The 14,998-nt window shown below is 54.7% G+C and overlaps 5 protein-coding genes across 5 annotated transcripts; 1 reads left to right on the top strand and 4 right to left on the bottom strand.

Moving 5' to 3' along the window:
- Positions 1-4: 4 nt before the first annotated feature.
- On the bottom strand, positions 5-4,261 carry L969DRAFT_91500 (uncharacterized protein; the record flags this gene model as incomplete). Its single annotated transcript, XM_014715190.1, has 7 exons — positions 5-93; positions 144-959; positions 1,012-1,086; positions 1,139-2,895; positions 2,948-3,010; positions 3,117-4,042; positions 4,094-4,261. The coding sequence occupies 7 exons, from the start codon at positions 4,259-4,261 to the stop codon at positions 5-7; spliced, it is 3,894 nt and encodes a 1,297-aa protein (XP_014570676.1).
- Positions 4,262-4,457: 196 nt separating this feature from the next.
- Positions 4,458-7,932, bottom strand: L969DRAFT_91499 (uncharacterized protein; the record flags this gene model as incomplete). The annotated part of the gene is made up of 7 exons (XM_014715189.1): positions 4,458-4,944; positions 4,993-6,102; positions 6,159-6,195; positions 6,527-6,698; positions 6,747-7,342; positions 7,393-7,423; positions 7,471-7,932. 7 exons carry the CDS (start codon positions 7,930-7,932, stop codon positions 4,458-4,460), a joined length of 2,895 nt encoding a protein of 964 aa, XP_014570675.1.
- A 19-nt stretch (positions 7,933-7,951) lies between these two features.
- L969DRAFT_83888 (uncharacterized protein) lies at positions 7,952-9,743 on the bottom strand. Its single transcript, XM_014715188.1, has 7 exons — positions 9,548-9,743; positions 9,256-9,489; positions 8,945-9,199; positions 8,645-8,892; positions 8,397-8,595; positions 8,125-8,349; positions 7,952-8,077 (listed from the first exon to the last, which is right to left on the bottom strand). The coding sequence occupies exons 1-7, from the start codon at positions 9,692-9,694 to the stop codon at positions 7,994-7,996; spliced, it is 1,392 nt and encodes a 463-aa protein (XP_014570674.1). The 5' UTR covers positions 9,695-9,743; the 3' UTR covers positions 7,952-7,993.
- Positions 9,744-9,818: 75 nt separating this feature from the next.
- Positions 9,819-12,212, top strand: L969DRAFT_43880 (uncharacterized protein; the record flags this gene model as incomplete). Its single annotated transcript, XM_014715187.1, has 12 exons — positions 9,819-10,223; positions 10,272-10,352; positions 10,404-10,596; positions 10,646-10,731; positions 10,779-10,812; positions 10,863-10,941; positions 10,993-11,272; positions 11,328-11,570; positions 11,661-11,777; positions 11,832-11,889; positions 11,938-12,069; positions 12,124-12,212. 12 exons carry the CDS (start codon positions 9,819-9,821, stop codon positions 12,210-12,212), a joined length of 1,797 nt encoding a protein of 598 aa, XP_014570673.1.
- Positions 12,213-12,312: 100 nt separating this feature from the next.
- Positions 12,313-14,169, bottom strand: L969DRAFT_91496 (uncharacterized protein; the record flags this gene model as incomplete). The annotated part of the gene is made up of 4 exons (XM_014715186.1): positions 12,313-12,448; positions 12,496-12,988; positions 13,042-14,055; positions 14,145-14,169. The coding sequence occupies 4 exons, from the start codon at positions 14,167-14,169 to the stop codon at positions 12,313-12,315; spliced, it is 1,668 nt and encodes a 555-aa protein (XP_014570672.1).
- Positions 14,170-14,998: the final 829 nt, after the last annotated feature.

Here is a 14,998-nt window from a genome sequence, read left to right as displayed (position 1 = left end):
TCGTTCATTGCCGCCTCGCTCTGGCCTCTGCACGCGCTTCTGCCTGTGCGCGATGATTCGTCTTGAGGCGATTGATCGTTGCGACGCAATCAGCTGCAATTCCCAGCATTAGCCCCATCCCTGTCAGGTCAAGGCATGCGCACCAGCTTGTCTAGAATCGGCTGCCTCAAAGTCATAGCGCTTGGCTTCCTTTGCGCGCCAGACGACCAACTTGAAAGACCGAGAAGCTTTCTTGCTCTGCTTGCAATCGGCGACGTTGCCGACGTGATAGCTAGCCGTTCGGCCCTTGTCTGTTGCACCCTTCGATTCGGACGGCAGAATGTGGATGTAGTCACCGTCGATGGAGAGGATACGTTCGTTGCGCCCGAGCGGCATGGGTAGCTTCCGCTGAAGCACATAGCGTTTGTACGTCGACGTAAGCTCTGTCGCAGATACGTAACGTGGCTGCGTCGATTCGGAAAGTCGCTTAAAGATAGACGCACTCGGGTTCGTGTTCTGAAGCTGACCCAGTCTGGACTTGGGCGTGGCTTGAGCAGCCGAGCGTGACCGCCTGATGAGGCGCAAGCTATGCATGCCTCGGAGACTCTCGACGGTCCGATCGAGGGGCACGACAAGCTCTCGATCGGCCACGGCAAGCGCCCATTCGGCAGGCTTTGAGATGCCTTTCTTTCTGCAGACAAGCTCGAGCACGTCTGCCAGATACATATCGGAAGGCACATTGATCGTCGTTGTCTGCGAATCGCGGCCGACCATGGGCAATCTGATGCGCAGATAGACCGGCACGCCCATTGCAGACGAGGCGCCCATAGTGTACGCCTGGAGCGAAGCTGCACTCATGGCAGGGTCCGGTAGTGCTGCCTTTTGACGTTCGCCCGCAATGGCATCGACGGGTACTTGCCGTGCGATGATGCGAGACGGTCGACGTGATAAAGTCGCTTGAGCTGCCTTGTTCTGATTCTCTGCAGCATGCCACGTGAGACTGCGTACCAAAGAGGGAGTCCGAGCACTCACGTTGATTGCCGCTCGCTCGAACGACTGCAAAGTCTTCGAAAGCAAACTTTGCGATAGGCCGCATTCGGTCCAGAGCTGTCATTCGATCTATCAGGCCTACTGTGCTCAGGCGAGGCCCAGTACTCACCGGGAAAGTCTTCATCGACCATGCCATCATCTTCGACCATTCGTAAGTTCCAGCCCGCAGTGTCTGTGTCGAGGTCGCTGTCCACGTCGAGCGCTGGCTCTCTGCCATCCTTCCAGTAGGCCCACAAGCCCGCGCCAATGACTTCCTCAGCGATCAAGTCGGGTTTGAGCGATAGCTTGAGGGGAGCAGAAGGTTTGGCGGAATGCGGGAAATAGACTGATAGCTGAATCGCATTGGCTTCTTTGCTCGATAGAGCGCCATATAGCCGATTGAAAGGATTCGAGTCGCCTTGATCGCTCTGTTGACTTGACAGTGCGATTGAAAGGAACGATTTGGCGGGCAAGCCTAAGGACGGCGGGACTTGCTTGCCAAAGACGATTGGCTCAGCGTCTGGCTTGCTCCTACTATGCGAGCGAGACCGCGAGGCCGAGTACTCCTGAGAGCTGTCTGCAAATTGCGACGAACCTTGTGAGCTTGTCCGACTGTGCTGCCTGCTCGAAGGGAACTGCTTCCCGTCATCATGCTCAACGTCATATTTTGATCCTGCCAAGATCTCTTGAGACAATCTTGAGTCTAGCCTTGGCTTGCCAACCGAAGGTGCTAAGGATGGAGAGCTGCCCGAACGCGAGCGCGGGCGCGGACGAATTGGCGAGTCACTCCTTGGGCTTACATTCTGTTCTGGTTCGAGGATGGGCAGCAAAGTCAGAGGACGCAGAGCGCTAATGTTGACCCGACGTCGTTGTCGTGCTCTAGGATATTGGGCGTTCTGTGGCGGTTCGATAAGTGGCGGTGAAGACTCAGCAGCGGCAGGCGGCCGCAAGTCTTGCTGCGGCACGCTGGCGGGAGGCTTTTGATCGCCTTGAGTCCTTTGCGTCACACTTGTAGATCGACTCATACTGTTGATATAGGAACTGTCATCTTCTGTCATCGGCACCGTCGAGAGCGAGTCGCCCGAAAGCTGCGGGTCAGACATTGTCGATGCAATCGCTATGGGCGCAGATGGGAGGACTTGAATGTCTTCGGCCGCCATCGCCTCTGTGAGGGCTTGCTCATGCGTCTGAGGCGCATGACTTTGTCGATTATTGCGAGTAAGACCCGCTTCAGCACTCTGAGGCGACGTCGGTGTAGGACTGGCCAGCGGCGATTGAATAGTCACTTTAGGTGGTTCGCGGCGTAGGACGGCAGTTGAACGTGTCTTCTGTGGTCTGCTTGCTGTGCTAGGTGACTCATTCGCGTTGCCGAGAGACGCATCAGAGTCATTATCAGAGTCGACAAGCTGATCTAGTGTCATTTGTGACGTGCTCGCATCTGCTCGATGTAGTGGTCCACTCGAATGAGCAGCGCGTGAGTGTGCCGGTGAGCTTGATGGCGCAGTGTCAGATTGAGCTGTCTCATGGACCGATCGACTTGTCGACGAATGACGGGGATTTCTAGAGCTCTTCCGGCCAGAGACTCGCATACCAGGTCCAGCATGACGGTTGCCGATTGTTTCGCTGTACCTGAGACTTGTGCCCGAGGCTGGAAAGCTTTCATTGCCCGGTTGCGCTCCGTTTCCGCGTCGTCGACCATGTTGCTCGTCGTATGCTAGCTCCGGGCTGCCTGCTCTTGCCAGCTCAGGATAAATATGATCATCATCTAGCCGTGCGAGGATAGAGTGAGCCGAAGGAGAGCCATAGGTATCCGCAGCCAGCAATGCAAGGCTGAGCCGGTCGTCGAAGCTGCGGTGGAATTGGATGCGCAGACTGCGCAACAAGTAGCTGCCAATGGTATATAAGCTTCCTCTTCTGCATCTGCATGCGCCATACTCACTCCTTGTCTGAGATCAGCGACATGACCTCATCGTCATCGTTCCATCTTGGTTGAGCTGCACATCTGCACTCGACGCGTCTTGCTTGCCGACCGGGCACCTCTCCTCGAGCAATCCGTCGTCTCTGTCGCTGATCCCAATCTCAGGCATATGCATCAACAACATATCTACGTGTATCGAGCGCGAACAGGTGCCCGCAAGGGAGCAGGGAGATCGCTTCCTTTGGTCGATAGCGAGCTCAAAGAGTCTGTGTTGACTTTCGATCGCGTTTGCCCGCCTCGTTGCCGGTCCCTGCTGCCAGTTGAAGCTGCAAGCTTTGAGGGCGCTCGCAAAGGTGGGCTCAGTAGCCCTATGCTGAAGTCCAGCGTCGTGCGAGCGGCAAGCGCGTGGGTTCCTTGCGGCTTCAGGTTGTCACCCACCATCTCCCACGAGCTGCCCTTCGTGTCGCTGTCCCATGAGCCTCGAGATGACGGCCAGTCAATCGCAGAATCCAGAGACGTCTTGCTACTTCGGGCGAGCTTCTGCTGAACCGATCGCATCTGCTTTGGCGAATTCGTCGAGGTCGGTTCGAGATCTAGGATCAGGCTGAACAGATATGCGTTGAAGATGAACGCGATCGCCCATGAAAGGCTGTTCGCGCCGTCATCTAGCAGCCTACATCTCTCGTATTCCGTGTTTGCGCATAAGATCACGCTCGCTACGTAGCCTCCGACACAGCCGACAGCGAGAATGACGATGAACAGCTTGAGCATCGCGCTTGCCTTGAGCAGCTTTGCACGAGGATTCTCGCTTTCGATCTGCAAAACTTCTACAGTCTGACAAAGGATCGACAATGAGACGAAAATGGCAAAAGTGCTGACGAGCGTCCAATGCGTTCTTCGCCAATCAAAGACATCGAAGATAGTCAAGCCGATGAATGCTATGGCTGCGATTATGCCGGCAGCAATGGCGATGTACTCCAATATGACCGTATAGCGCTTCTCCGAGCCTGGCAGTCGATTCGTTCGCCGAAAATATCGCTCGAGTATCAGCGCCGCAGTATACAAGGGAGCGACGACGGTCGAGATAACGATCGCGTCTGTCTTATGATTGCCGAGCTGCTTGAGCTGTCAGCTGTCGATACTATCATACCATGATCGATCGCTCACAACATATCCGATGTAGACGATACGAGGACCGCCAGCGATGTATGTCGTCCCGCGATCGCTGATTTGCCACAGTAGTAAGAGCGTGAGCAACTCAAGCAGCAGGAATTTCGAGGCGATGGCCGGAACCCATACTGCTCGTCCGTATGTGATATATCTCAGGGATCTCATTCGCTTTCATCGGTCTCTGGAGCACATACCTGTCTGCAGCTGGGGCGTCAGCTTCCGGATCAAGTATGGGAAACGCTACTTCTCGTGGCAACTTGACGCGTAGAACACAACGACATCGACTCGAGGTCCGTGATACAATCGGAAACGACAACAGCAAGGGGATTTGCGGTGTTCTGAATGCGGTATTGTCACAAGATTAGCGCGATTCGGCAGGAGAGATGCCATTCGCGCGAAGGGTATCTTCGAGCTCTTCCGTTCGGACTGCCTGAGCCTCGATAATCTGTTGTAGATGGCGGATGTAATCGACTGATTTAGCCAAGATGAGACCTTTGTTGGGGCGGCCGAGAGAAGACTGTTGGGCGATCTGTTGGACTGTCATGTTCTCAAAAGGATTCGATGGCAAGCCAGCAGTGACGAGAGAAGCGTGTCGAGCATCAAAGCTGCTCGTGCCAGGACCAAACGGTGACATGGGTGTTTCGGCCTCCGTCTCGGCAGATCCTGTGCGTCGTTCGCGCGAACGCGAAGGCTCTCTGCTGCCAGCTGTCGGATCGAGCATGATCTGAGGCAGAAGGGTGGCAAGTTCGGCAATCTTATCGTTGATGTTCGAGCGACGACGCTGTTCGACTGCACAGTGCTGCTCCTTGCGACGCTTCTTCTTGTCCGGTACAGCACGAGTGAGCAAACTGCTTAGACACGTCAGCTTCGTCTCGCTACAGGTATGTCAGCCTCACGCTCTGCTGTCATCGCGAGGCTCCTGCTTGATTGTACGACCGCGCAAGGTCTCGCGTGTTGCAGGTCTACCGAGACTGGTTGGTGCGCTGGCGGGTATGAAGTGCTGCTGGTCAGAGCTGTCACCCTCTGCAAATGAAGAAGGCGTCGAATAATTCGTGTTCGGACTCGAATACTGGGGCGAGTTGAGCGAGCTACCGTATTGAGCACCGAAGCGAGCGGGGACGGACATCGGATAGGCAGAAGCAGAGGAGGCCAGTGTTGATGCTGCCGAGGCGTACTGCGGATGAGCGGCAATATGTATCGCAGCTGGCGAGGTCGTGCCGCTCTGTCCGCGACGAGTGGCTGAAGCCGATCGACGAGCGCCGAGTGAGCCAGCCCCACGGACGGGCGATGGGCGTCTTGCGCTGCCTTCCAGAAGCGAGCGCGTCTTGAAATGATCGACTGGCGAGGTACTGATCCTCTGGGCAATAGCAGCCACGGTAGGACTTTGGGCAGACTGCTTTGGCGAAAAAGTGACTGCAGATGCCAGAGCAGCACTGATGGATGTTTGGCCGTAATCACCCGGCTGAGGGCGACTGCCATGATACACACCCGAGACGGAAGCTGGCGAAGGCGCATCGTGGCTGCTCATCGTGCTTGATGGCTGGCTGTGAACAGACTCGGATCTCATCATGAGCGAGTCCATGAGATCGGCATCGTTGGCCATCGCCTGGCCATGAGAGCCTTGGGTCAGACCACTAAATCCGAAGTGTTGACCAGTCGCGCCCGGATGTCCAAGAAAGGGCGAAGCTGCCATTCCGGGCGAGTGTACGCTGCCGTAGTGGTCCATACCGTCTGGTAGGATCATGTTGGGGTCGATGAACGCGCCCATCGCGATGTCTGTGTTCATTGCAGACAACGAATGAGACGATGCTGATCCGTGGGAGTTCTGATGGATGTGCAGGCTCCCATTGTGGCTTGGATAGTGTTGATGAGCCCAGACTCCGCCAGCATGACCCGTTGGAAAGCCTGGCTGAGCCGGCGAGGCGGTGTGTGTGTCGTTGGGCAGCTCGAAGCCGTGCTGACGAATCGTAGGGGAGTTCATCGCGGCTTGAGCTCCTAACGACGGACTTTGTCTCGCGACAGCCTCAGCCACTGATGTCTGCTTCAACTGACAGAGGCTGACCTGGCTTCTAGATGGGCCTCGTTGATGACAAAGGGAGCTTAGCAAGTGATGACGGCACCGCTTTGGGCGTCTGACTCGGAAAAGATGATTGCGTCTCGGTCTGACGCGTTGCCGGGTGTCGCTGGCTCGGTAACCGGCGTTGAGATCCGATCGAACGACTCCGTGCTCTCTAAAAGACGTCTGCTTCGTTCTTTTGTCAGACAGCAATGACAGGCGAGCGCGGGAAGACAGCAGCAGCCAAGACAGTCCGGGGTAATATTAATAATACAGCCTTCGACGCCACCCGTGACATCGGCCTCGCCCGACTGAGCCAAATCGCTATACATGCAAGGAGGCTACAGCATCACTGAGCGCTTGAGGATCCTCACCTCGAGCGATGGCTGCATCACGCTCTGCGATTTCCGTCATCGTCTTCTGCTTCCTCCTGACATAATCGGCAGCCTGTTCCTGCAGATCTGGCCGGATGTGCGACTCTTTGAGCCCGGCAGACGCGAGTTCTCTAACCCAAAACTGGATCGTCGTCTCCCACAACAGGTGGACCTGCTCATTCGGATCAGATAAGACGCGCAGTCGACGGAAGAGACGTACGTTGGTGGGATCCTCACTGATGTAGTCTGGCGAAACGACGCCATCTTCTGCTTGATCGGCAGGCTTGCCAAGCGAAGTGATATATGGATTGATATCAACAAGCTGGTATACATCTGGTCGGGTAGCGCAAAACTCCCTGGCGAGCCTAGTGAACGTCTTGGTCATGTCTTGCCGCATCTTGATGTTAGCGAACTGCATGATCTCTTCTGTTGGTTTGAGAGGCGGCAAGTCGGCAACCACCGTGCCTGGAGCTATGCGATATTTGTCGATCATCTTGCCTAGAGCTTCGTCAGGTACGATTGGCGGCACCGAATTGGCGATATAGATCTTCTCAATGAATTTTGGCTTGATGCGACTGTTCAGGCTCTGTTTGATTGGCGTTGTGCTGTTGACCAGCCTGGGCTCGAGCTCATCGCGCATGAATGCAGTATACGCTTCGAACATGTTCTTCACAAAGTCGTCGCCAATCAGCGCCGGCTTGCCGTCCTTTCGCCTCAGAGCAAAGACGTAGTTGATGTTGATGTCGACATTTCCGAACATCATGAGAATTTTGGGCACTCTAAGCGAGTCAATCGATGCTAATAGCTGGGGCGCGACTGCTGGGCGTGTCAGTCACTGCTCAACAGAGCAGAGATCATGAGCTTGCCTTGACGGGTCGAATTGGGATTGTTGAGACCCTGATGCGAGTGATGAGCCGGAGCGAGCGACACACACGGAGACCTACCTTGGCGCTCGCGCCCGAGTACCAGCCCAAGTCGACAGTGTTCTCCCTGAGACATCTGAACACGCCCACGAACGAGTCCCCGTGTACGGATAGTATCGGCGGTGCATGCGTGTAGACTGCAGGGGGACGCCGTTTGGCAATCGACACAAAGCCACTTTTGTCCTTACTACTCGCGCTCGAGCTATCCCAAGGCGTAGCACCCGCTCTCCGGTCTGCATGACCCTTTGGACTTGATGATGCGTAGGATGAAGGACCTGATGGTAAGGCAGTAGGCGCAGGTACGGGACTACGAGGCCGGCCGCCTTGCCAGCGTGGAGCAGCGTAGGGTCGTTCCTGTTGAACGACTGGCGCTGCTGCGCTGCCAGAAGGGACAAGACGTGCTTGCGCAGGCGGGGAGGCTACTTCTTGAGCTGCATCTCTGGGCTTGCGAAGATGAGGGGGCACGTATTTGCCTGCTGACATGTGGCTCTTCACCAATTCGCGTCCGTGTCATTTACGCCTGCCTCTTCGAGTTACAACACAATTATGCTTTCGAAGCTTGAGCGGCCTGGGCAGAGAAGACGGCATGCTCCTTTGCGATCAGGTGGGTTGACTTGTCGATCAGGCCCTGCCACCACGTGAGCGAAGCAAAGGAGTATAAGTGATGGCGCGTACCATGAGTTTGCTGATATCGCTCGACCAGTCATTGAGGATGCTATCTGTCGACTTCTTCTCGACGAAATTGACGGTGCCTTGTGGCCTATCGATTTTGGCATACACCATCTTGGAAACGACCAGCTTGGACAGCATCGTCTCTGCATTACTGGTGTCTAGATCGAGCAGTTCTGCCAGTCGAGCGATCGTAATGCGAGTATAGTACTTGGCGATCGTTCGGATATTCTGCCGAACACTCAGTCATAGTCTGAGCAGAGTACTAGCAGACTCACATGTTCGATGACGCGGTTATGGAGCGCTTCCCAACGCTTGTCGCCCTGACCCGCATCGATAGTCTCGTCAATGTCATTGGTGACGCCTTTGACGCCGTTCGGTCCAAAGACCTTGGTCTGTCTCAGTTGAGGTCCGTAGAGCTCTTGTATTCCCGGCCATCGCATGAGTTCGGGTGATGTGAAGCATTTGGCAAGGTTACTGCCCGACCTGTCAGCTGCGAACCAACGCAGGGGCAGAGAGCACTCACTAGCATTCTGGGATACTCTGCAGCTTGCTGTCCTGACTGATTCGCGCTAAAAGGTCCGATTGTTCGTTATCGTAAGGCGCGAGGACGATGAAGTAGACGACATTGCGCAAAGCTGCTTGCCACTTTGTTTCATCCTCGATGACTGACGGTGTATCGTAGATCTGTCGGTAGTGCTTGCAGAGATCGAGATATTTATCACCGTGGAGCGCTAGTATGATGACGAGAGCATAGTATCTCAATTTGAGATCCTGTGCGGCCAGTCAGTCGTGACGAATAAGCTGACGCGTCTGCAAGACTGACTTCGTTGTCTTTGTCCTCGATCCACTTGACGTTGACCTTTTTAGAAGTGATTGCCATCTGATCCCAGTCTTGCTTGAGATGAAGCAAGCGCATTTGTTCGAGGATGAAGTCGATCTTCTCTCGCCTGCTCATGCTACCAAAGGTCTCGACTTGTAACTCAACAAGGAGCTCTGTCGCTGAGTCGATCTTGCCCTCTTGCTCCCTGATCTTGGACAATCGTCGGGTGACACGAGCTCGCTGTACTTCAAGGTAGATCTGGACACGATCGCACACCTGAGTACAGCGTGCAGCGTGGTATGACAAGTGCGCACCTTGCCCTCTGTCACTTCTCGGAGGACCTCGATGAGCTTGATCATCTCCCCCTCGGGAAGCTCGTCGAGCCAGGGAAGTGTGGCATCGACCATCATCGTGACAGACTGTCTGATCTGGCCGTGCTTCTTTGACAGGACGGATATGTTGGCGAAAGCGAGTTCGAGGTTCTTGTGCTTGTAGGGCAGCGTGACGAGGGTCATGAGCAGCCTGCTCGTCGATGGTTGATCGGACGCCTGTCAGACAGAGCGCACTCTCAGCATGAATGAGCTGCTGCATGGCTCATAGACGGACATTGCGAGTGCCTTTCTCGAGCGCGAGCAGCTTGTCGATGGCTTCCTGTAGCTTGCCATCGCTCGCCAGACTCTCCGCTACTGGTAACAAATCATCGACCTCCTTGGAGTAGTCCTTCTCCTGCTTCCGAGGCACCACTTCCGACATTGCGCGAGGAAGGGCAGCGTCAAACTGTCAGGTGCAAGCTCGAGCCGAACGGGCGAACGTCGCGCCAAACGCAAATCGCCACGCACCTCGAACGGCTGTGCAGGGCTGCAGGCACATGGTCGCAATGACAGACTGGTCTTTACACGGAGGCGCCGAAGCTTTACCAGTCAGTCATGCGAACGAGAGCGATGCCAGCATGGCCCGAGGATCAGGAACACGTTTGCATCAGCCTAGCATCAAAGACTTGTCCATTCGACCTGCAGCGCTCACTCACAACGACTCGACACCCTCTCTGACAGACATGTCTGCGCAGAGTAGCAGCAGTACGAGTGAGGCAGGCAGCGACAGCGAGCTCAGCCGATCGAGCAGCCGGACAACCCTCACTTCAGGCAGCAGCGACCACGTTGACGACGAGAAAGCCTTGCACGAGCAGCCTCAGCTACGTCAACGACACGTGCAGAAGGCTTCAGACTCCCGCAGAGCCGCGTTGGACGAGCTAGCGAAGAAGCGAGCGGCTCATTCGGCAGGCGTACGCCAATTTCACATCCCCGTGCATCTCGAGCTGATATCTTCGCAGGCACGCGACGATTGGCTGTGGACCATGACGGAAGAGCCTCATCGGACTCGCCGCATCGCCATTCTCAAGGATCACCCTGAAGTGAGCCCTGCTCACGACGTCTGATTATCTGAGACTCACCTTTGCTCGTAGATTCGCGGCCTGATGGGACATGAGCCATTGACGAAATACGTCGTACTTTTCGTGTTGGCCGTTCAATTTGCTTGCGCCTGGCTCTTGCGAAATTCACACCCATTCTCATGGCCATTCTTCCTTACTGCCTATATCATTGGAGGCACCGCCAACCAGAATACCTTTCTCGCTATTCACGAGATCACACATAATCGTGCGTCCTGCTCCATCACGCTGTCTCTGCCTGCTGATAGCATACAAAGTGGCATTCCGAGGCGTCAAGGCGAACAAGCTATTTGCGATTTTAGCGAACTTACCTATTGGCGTGCCTTATGCTATGATGTTCAAGGTAAGTGACACCCCTTTGCGACTGACAAGGGCTCACCTAACTCGTAGCGCTATCATATGGAACACCATCGACAGCTGGGAGGTGCGAAGTTCTGTGTCGCAGCCAAGTGCTTTACTGAGACCATGCGACAGAGGACGGCGTCGACACCGATCTGCCGACCAAGATCGAACTGATGTGTCTGCGAAATGTGCTGGGCAAAACCTTCTTTTGGTCAGTTCGTTCTAGCATGACTAGGCCAGCGCTGAGGGGAAGAGCAAGCAGCACGTTCCAAATACTCTTCTATGCGCTTCGACCGGGCTTCGTACGATCACAGGCCTTCACACGGTGGCACGCGCTCAATTTCCTCGCTCAATTCGGTTTCGATGCCTTGCTTGTTCGATACGTCGGCGGGAATGCCTTGACGTATCTGATTATGTCATCCTTCTTTGCCGGCTCGTTACACCCTTGCGCTGCACACTTTATCGCAGAGCACTACATCATCGACGAGGATGGCCAAGAGACGACTTCGTATTACGGCCCGCTCAACGTTTTGGCTTACAACGTGAGTCGCCGGATCTGCCTCAGCTTACCAGCTGACACAGAGATGGTGACCAAAGGTTGGACTGCATAACGAGCACCATGACTTTCCCAACGTGCCCTGGACGAGACTGCGAGAGCTCAACAAGATCGCACACGAATACTATGACGATCTGCCTTCGCACACTTCTTGGCCTATGGTCACCGTCAAATTCATCTTTAACGATTCTGTAGGACTGTTCAGTAGGATCAAAAGGCTAACCAAGCAGGATAGAGAAGCCGCCTTGGCGGAAGGAGACGCAGATAGAGCAGTCTCAAGCGCTGTACGCTTGCACGAGTGAATGTATACTTTTGACGTGCTGTTTTGCATCGAGGTGGCGGCGCTCCTTTCGCAGCATAGCCGTACGTATCAGCGCTGCTGTGAATCAGATACAGTGTCCTTCGTGACAGCAGCACATTTGACGACAATCCGAACAGTCAGACGCAACGCAATGGTCAAATCTAGTGACATCCTATTGATCCTGCTCGCTGTGCGTCACAGCCCCATTAACAGTCACATGCCGCTCAATTGACACTGCTTGCAGATCCTCTTTCCACCGGCGGCAGTAGCAGTCCTCACGGGCTGCTCATGCGATGTGCTGAGTCAGTCAACCCCCTGCGCCAACGCGCTCGAGCTGATCCGTTACGCAGTCAATGTCTTGCTCACCTTGCTCGGATACATTCCCGGCCACATCCACGCATTCTACATCATCTTCAAGCACATGAAGGCTGAGGAAAGCTACGGGCATGGCGGATATAGATACGCTGGCAATGCGACTTATGGTCCGTCGACGCCCAGACTCCTGATGTGCGATCGCTGACGTGTGCAATGATTAGAGCCAATCGGTGCACCTACTCAACAGCGATTCCCAGCCCAGCCTCAGCAGCAATACGAAGCGCCACCGTCGTATGGAGCAACGAAATAGAGCCCTCTGCTTGTGTTAGCCTGTTTGATTGTCACACCTCATTTGAACCATCAGCAATCTCGAAACCAAATTCATTGTTCGTCTATTGTGATTTGGAGATTCAGCGATGCTTCTGGTAAAAGTGAATGAGGCCCGTGGTCGAGCTATCGTGACCGGTGACTTGATCGGGCGACTTGAGCTGGGGCAGGATCTTCTTCGCCAACACCTTACCAAGCTCGACACCGAACTGATCGAACCTGTCTTCCTGTTCAGCTCTACCTGGCTGCATCCTGACACTACTGACGAGTTGATGTTCCAAATTGCGCCTTGCACAAAGATCTTTTGCTCGTACATTGCGATGAGAGCGCCAAGTGTGGCAGGCGTAAGCTTGGTGAACATGATCGAATTTGTTGGTCGGTTGCCTTCAAACGCTTTGCTCTTGACCAGGATCTCGTTGCTTGCCTCTGCACCCAGTTCCTGCTTGACTTCCTCTTCCGTCTTGCCGAAGGCGAGGGCTTCTGGCTGAGCGAAGAAGTTGGACAGCAGAATCTCGTGGTGTTTTCCACCAGAGATAGGGTTTTGTGTCTGGGCAGGCGCAAGGAAATCGGCCGGTATGAGCTTCGTGCCTTGATGGATCAGTTGGTAGAAAGCATGCTGTCCATTGGTGCCACTTGCGCCCCACAGGATCGGTCCTGTCTGGTAATTGACGGTCTTGCCATCCTTGGTGACGTGCTTGCCGTTGCTTTCCATATCACCTTGCTGGAAGTAGTTCGCGAATTGGTGCATGTATTGGTCATCTGGAGGGATGAGCGTGATGAGTAATTGAATGCTGCAGCAACATGGGACATACAAGGAAGCAGAGCTTGCGTTTGAGCGCCATAGAAATCGTTGTACCAGATGCCGATGACGGCTAGGATGACAGGTAAATTTTGCTCGAGCGGAGTCTCTTTGAAGTGTAAATCCATTGCGTGTGCTCCCGCCAGGAGCTGGCTGAAGTTATCAAAGCCCAGATAGATCGCGATTGAGAGGCCGATCGCAGACCAGAGCGAGTAGCGACCGCCGACCCAATCCCAGAACTTGAACATATTGCTCTCGTCAATGCCGAAGCCTGTGACTGCCTTTGTGTTCGTCGAGAGTGCAACAAAGTGTTTGGCAACGTGCTTCTTGTCGCCAGCAGTCTTGAGGAACCATTCTCGAGCAGATTCTGCATTGGTGATCGTCTCTTGGGTGGTGAACGTCTTACTCGCGATGATGAAGAGCGTTGTTTCCGGATCACATTCCTTGAGAATCTCGGCCATATGAGTTCCATCGATGTTGCTGCAAAAGTGCGGGTGAATCTTGCGGTCCCCGTACGACTTGAGCGCTTCCGTCACCATGACGGGGCCAAGATCAGATCCGCCGATGCCAACGTTGACCACCGAAGAGATCGTCTTGCCTGTGTATCCCTTCCAAGAGCCGGAACGAATAGCATCGCTGAACTCCTTCATATGCTTCAAAACGTCTGCGACCTCGTCTACGCCAGGCTCATTGATTGTGAACGGCTTCTCGACGCCAGTGTTGCGCAGAGCGACGTGTAAGACCGCTCTGTCTTCGGTCGTGTTGACATGCTCACCGGCGAAGACCTTGTCACGGGTCTGCTCTACGCCCGCTTCCCTAACGAGCTGAATGAGGGTGGCAAAGATCTCGTCATCAATCAGGTTCTTGCTAAAGTCGAGCAAGATCTCAACGGGCTCGCCGGTGGGCGATGTATACGTCCTTGAGAGCTTTTCGAATCGCTTGACATCCGAGCTGAAGAGCTGCTTGAGACTGAGCGAGGCATGTTTGCTGTCGTAAAGGCTCTGTAGCTTGCTCCACGCCGATAGCTCTGTAAAGCCCGCAAGGCTCGCGTCAGCTCCTGCACAAGCTCTGCAAGGCCGGAACGAGTCTGAGGAGACATTATGAAGCCATACTAACCTGATGCTAGCTTTCCCTCGGCCATGACTTGCTCCACAACAGCCGGTGCGAGTTGGATGTAGCTATAGCGCTTTGGCTGGCGGTTTTGATACTTTTGACGCGTTCAAGATCAGCCCGCTCTCTATAAAGGCCGCCGCGGGATTGTTGCACCCACTGCGCGCCGAAATTGGCGTGAAGATTTGTCTGGCGAGGTCAAGCGATCAAGACTGACACTCAGCAAGGCGGATGCTACCTTGCTACGACTCGATGCTGATGGCTGGATCTGCTGGTCACGTTCATGCATGTAGGCTCGTCGCTCTGGCTTGGGTCCCCTGATTGGCGACACTCTGCAAATAACCGTCATGTGGCGCAACTCTGAGTACCTGTCGGGGCATAGCCAGCATTGGCATGCAATCTAAATAGCTTGTAGAAGCAAAAGGTCAGTGCAGCTGTCGAATTGGGCACCTAGACCGGCGATGATCTTGCTCTTTGCGCTTTGCTCTTGTACTCCTTGCAATGCAGACGTACACTATCTCTTCGCTTTGCTGCCTGTGTCGAACGAACCGCGTATCGCCAGGCATGTCGGCTATCGTCGCCCTTTGCGAGACGCGTTCATCTGTACAGCTTGCTCAGGTCTTTCCTATGGCGTGCATTGCCATGCTAGACCGATCATCTCGTTCTTGCCGATGCAGGCTTGCTCACATCCCACGAAATGAGCACCGCCAAGGCCTGTAGCCGTCAGTAAGGATCTGATTCGCGGTCACGCCCCGAACCATGTTCCGCTCACGTTGCTCCCTGCAGGAGACTCGCTCACTGATCGGAGACCGTGCTAACAGAGACATAGCAGAAGACAAAGGGATGTACAGATCTGCAAG

This window comes from Mixia osmundae (assembly GCF_000708205.1).
Source record: "Mixia osmundae IAM 14324 unplaced genomic scaffold scaffold_1, whole genome shotgun sequence".
NCBI classification, from domain to species: domain Eukaryota; kingdom Fungi; phylum Basidiomycota; class Mixiomycetes; order Mixiales; family Mixiaceae; genus Mixia; species Mixia osmundae.
The sequence above is the reverse complement of the archived record's forward strand: the minus strand, read 5'-3'. Positions and strand labels throughout refer to the sequence as shown.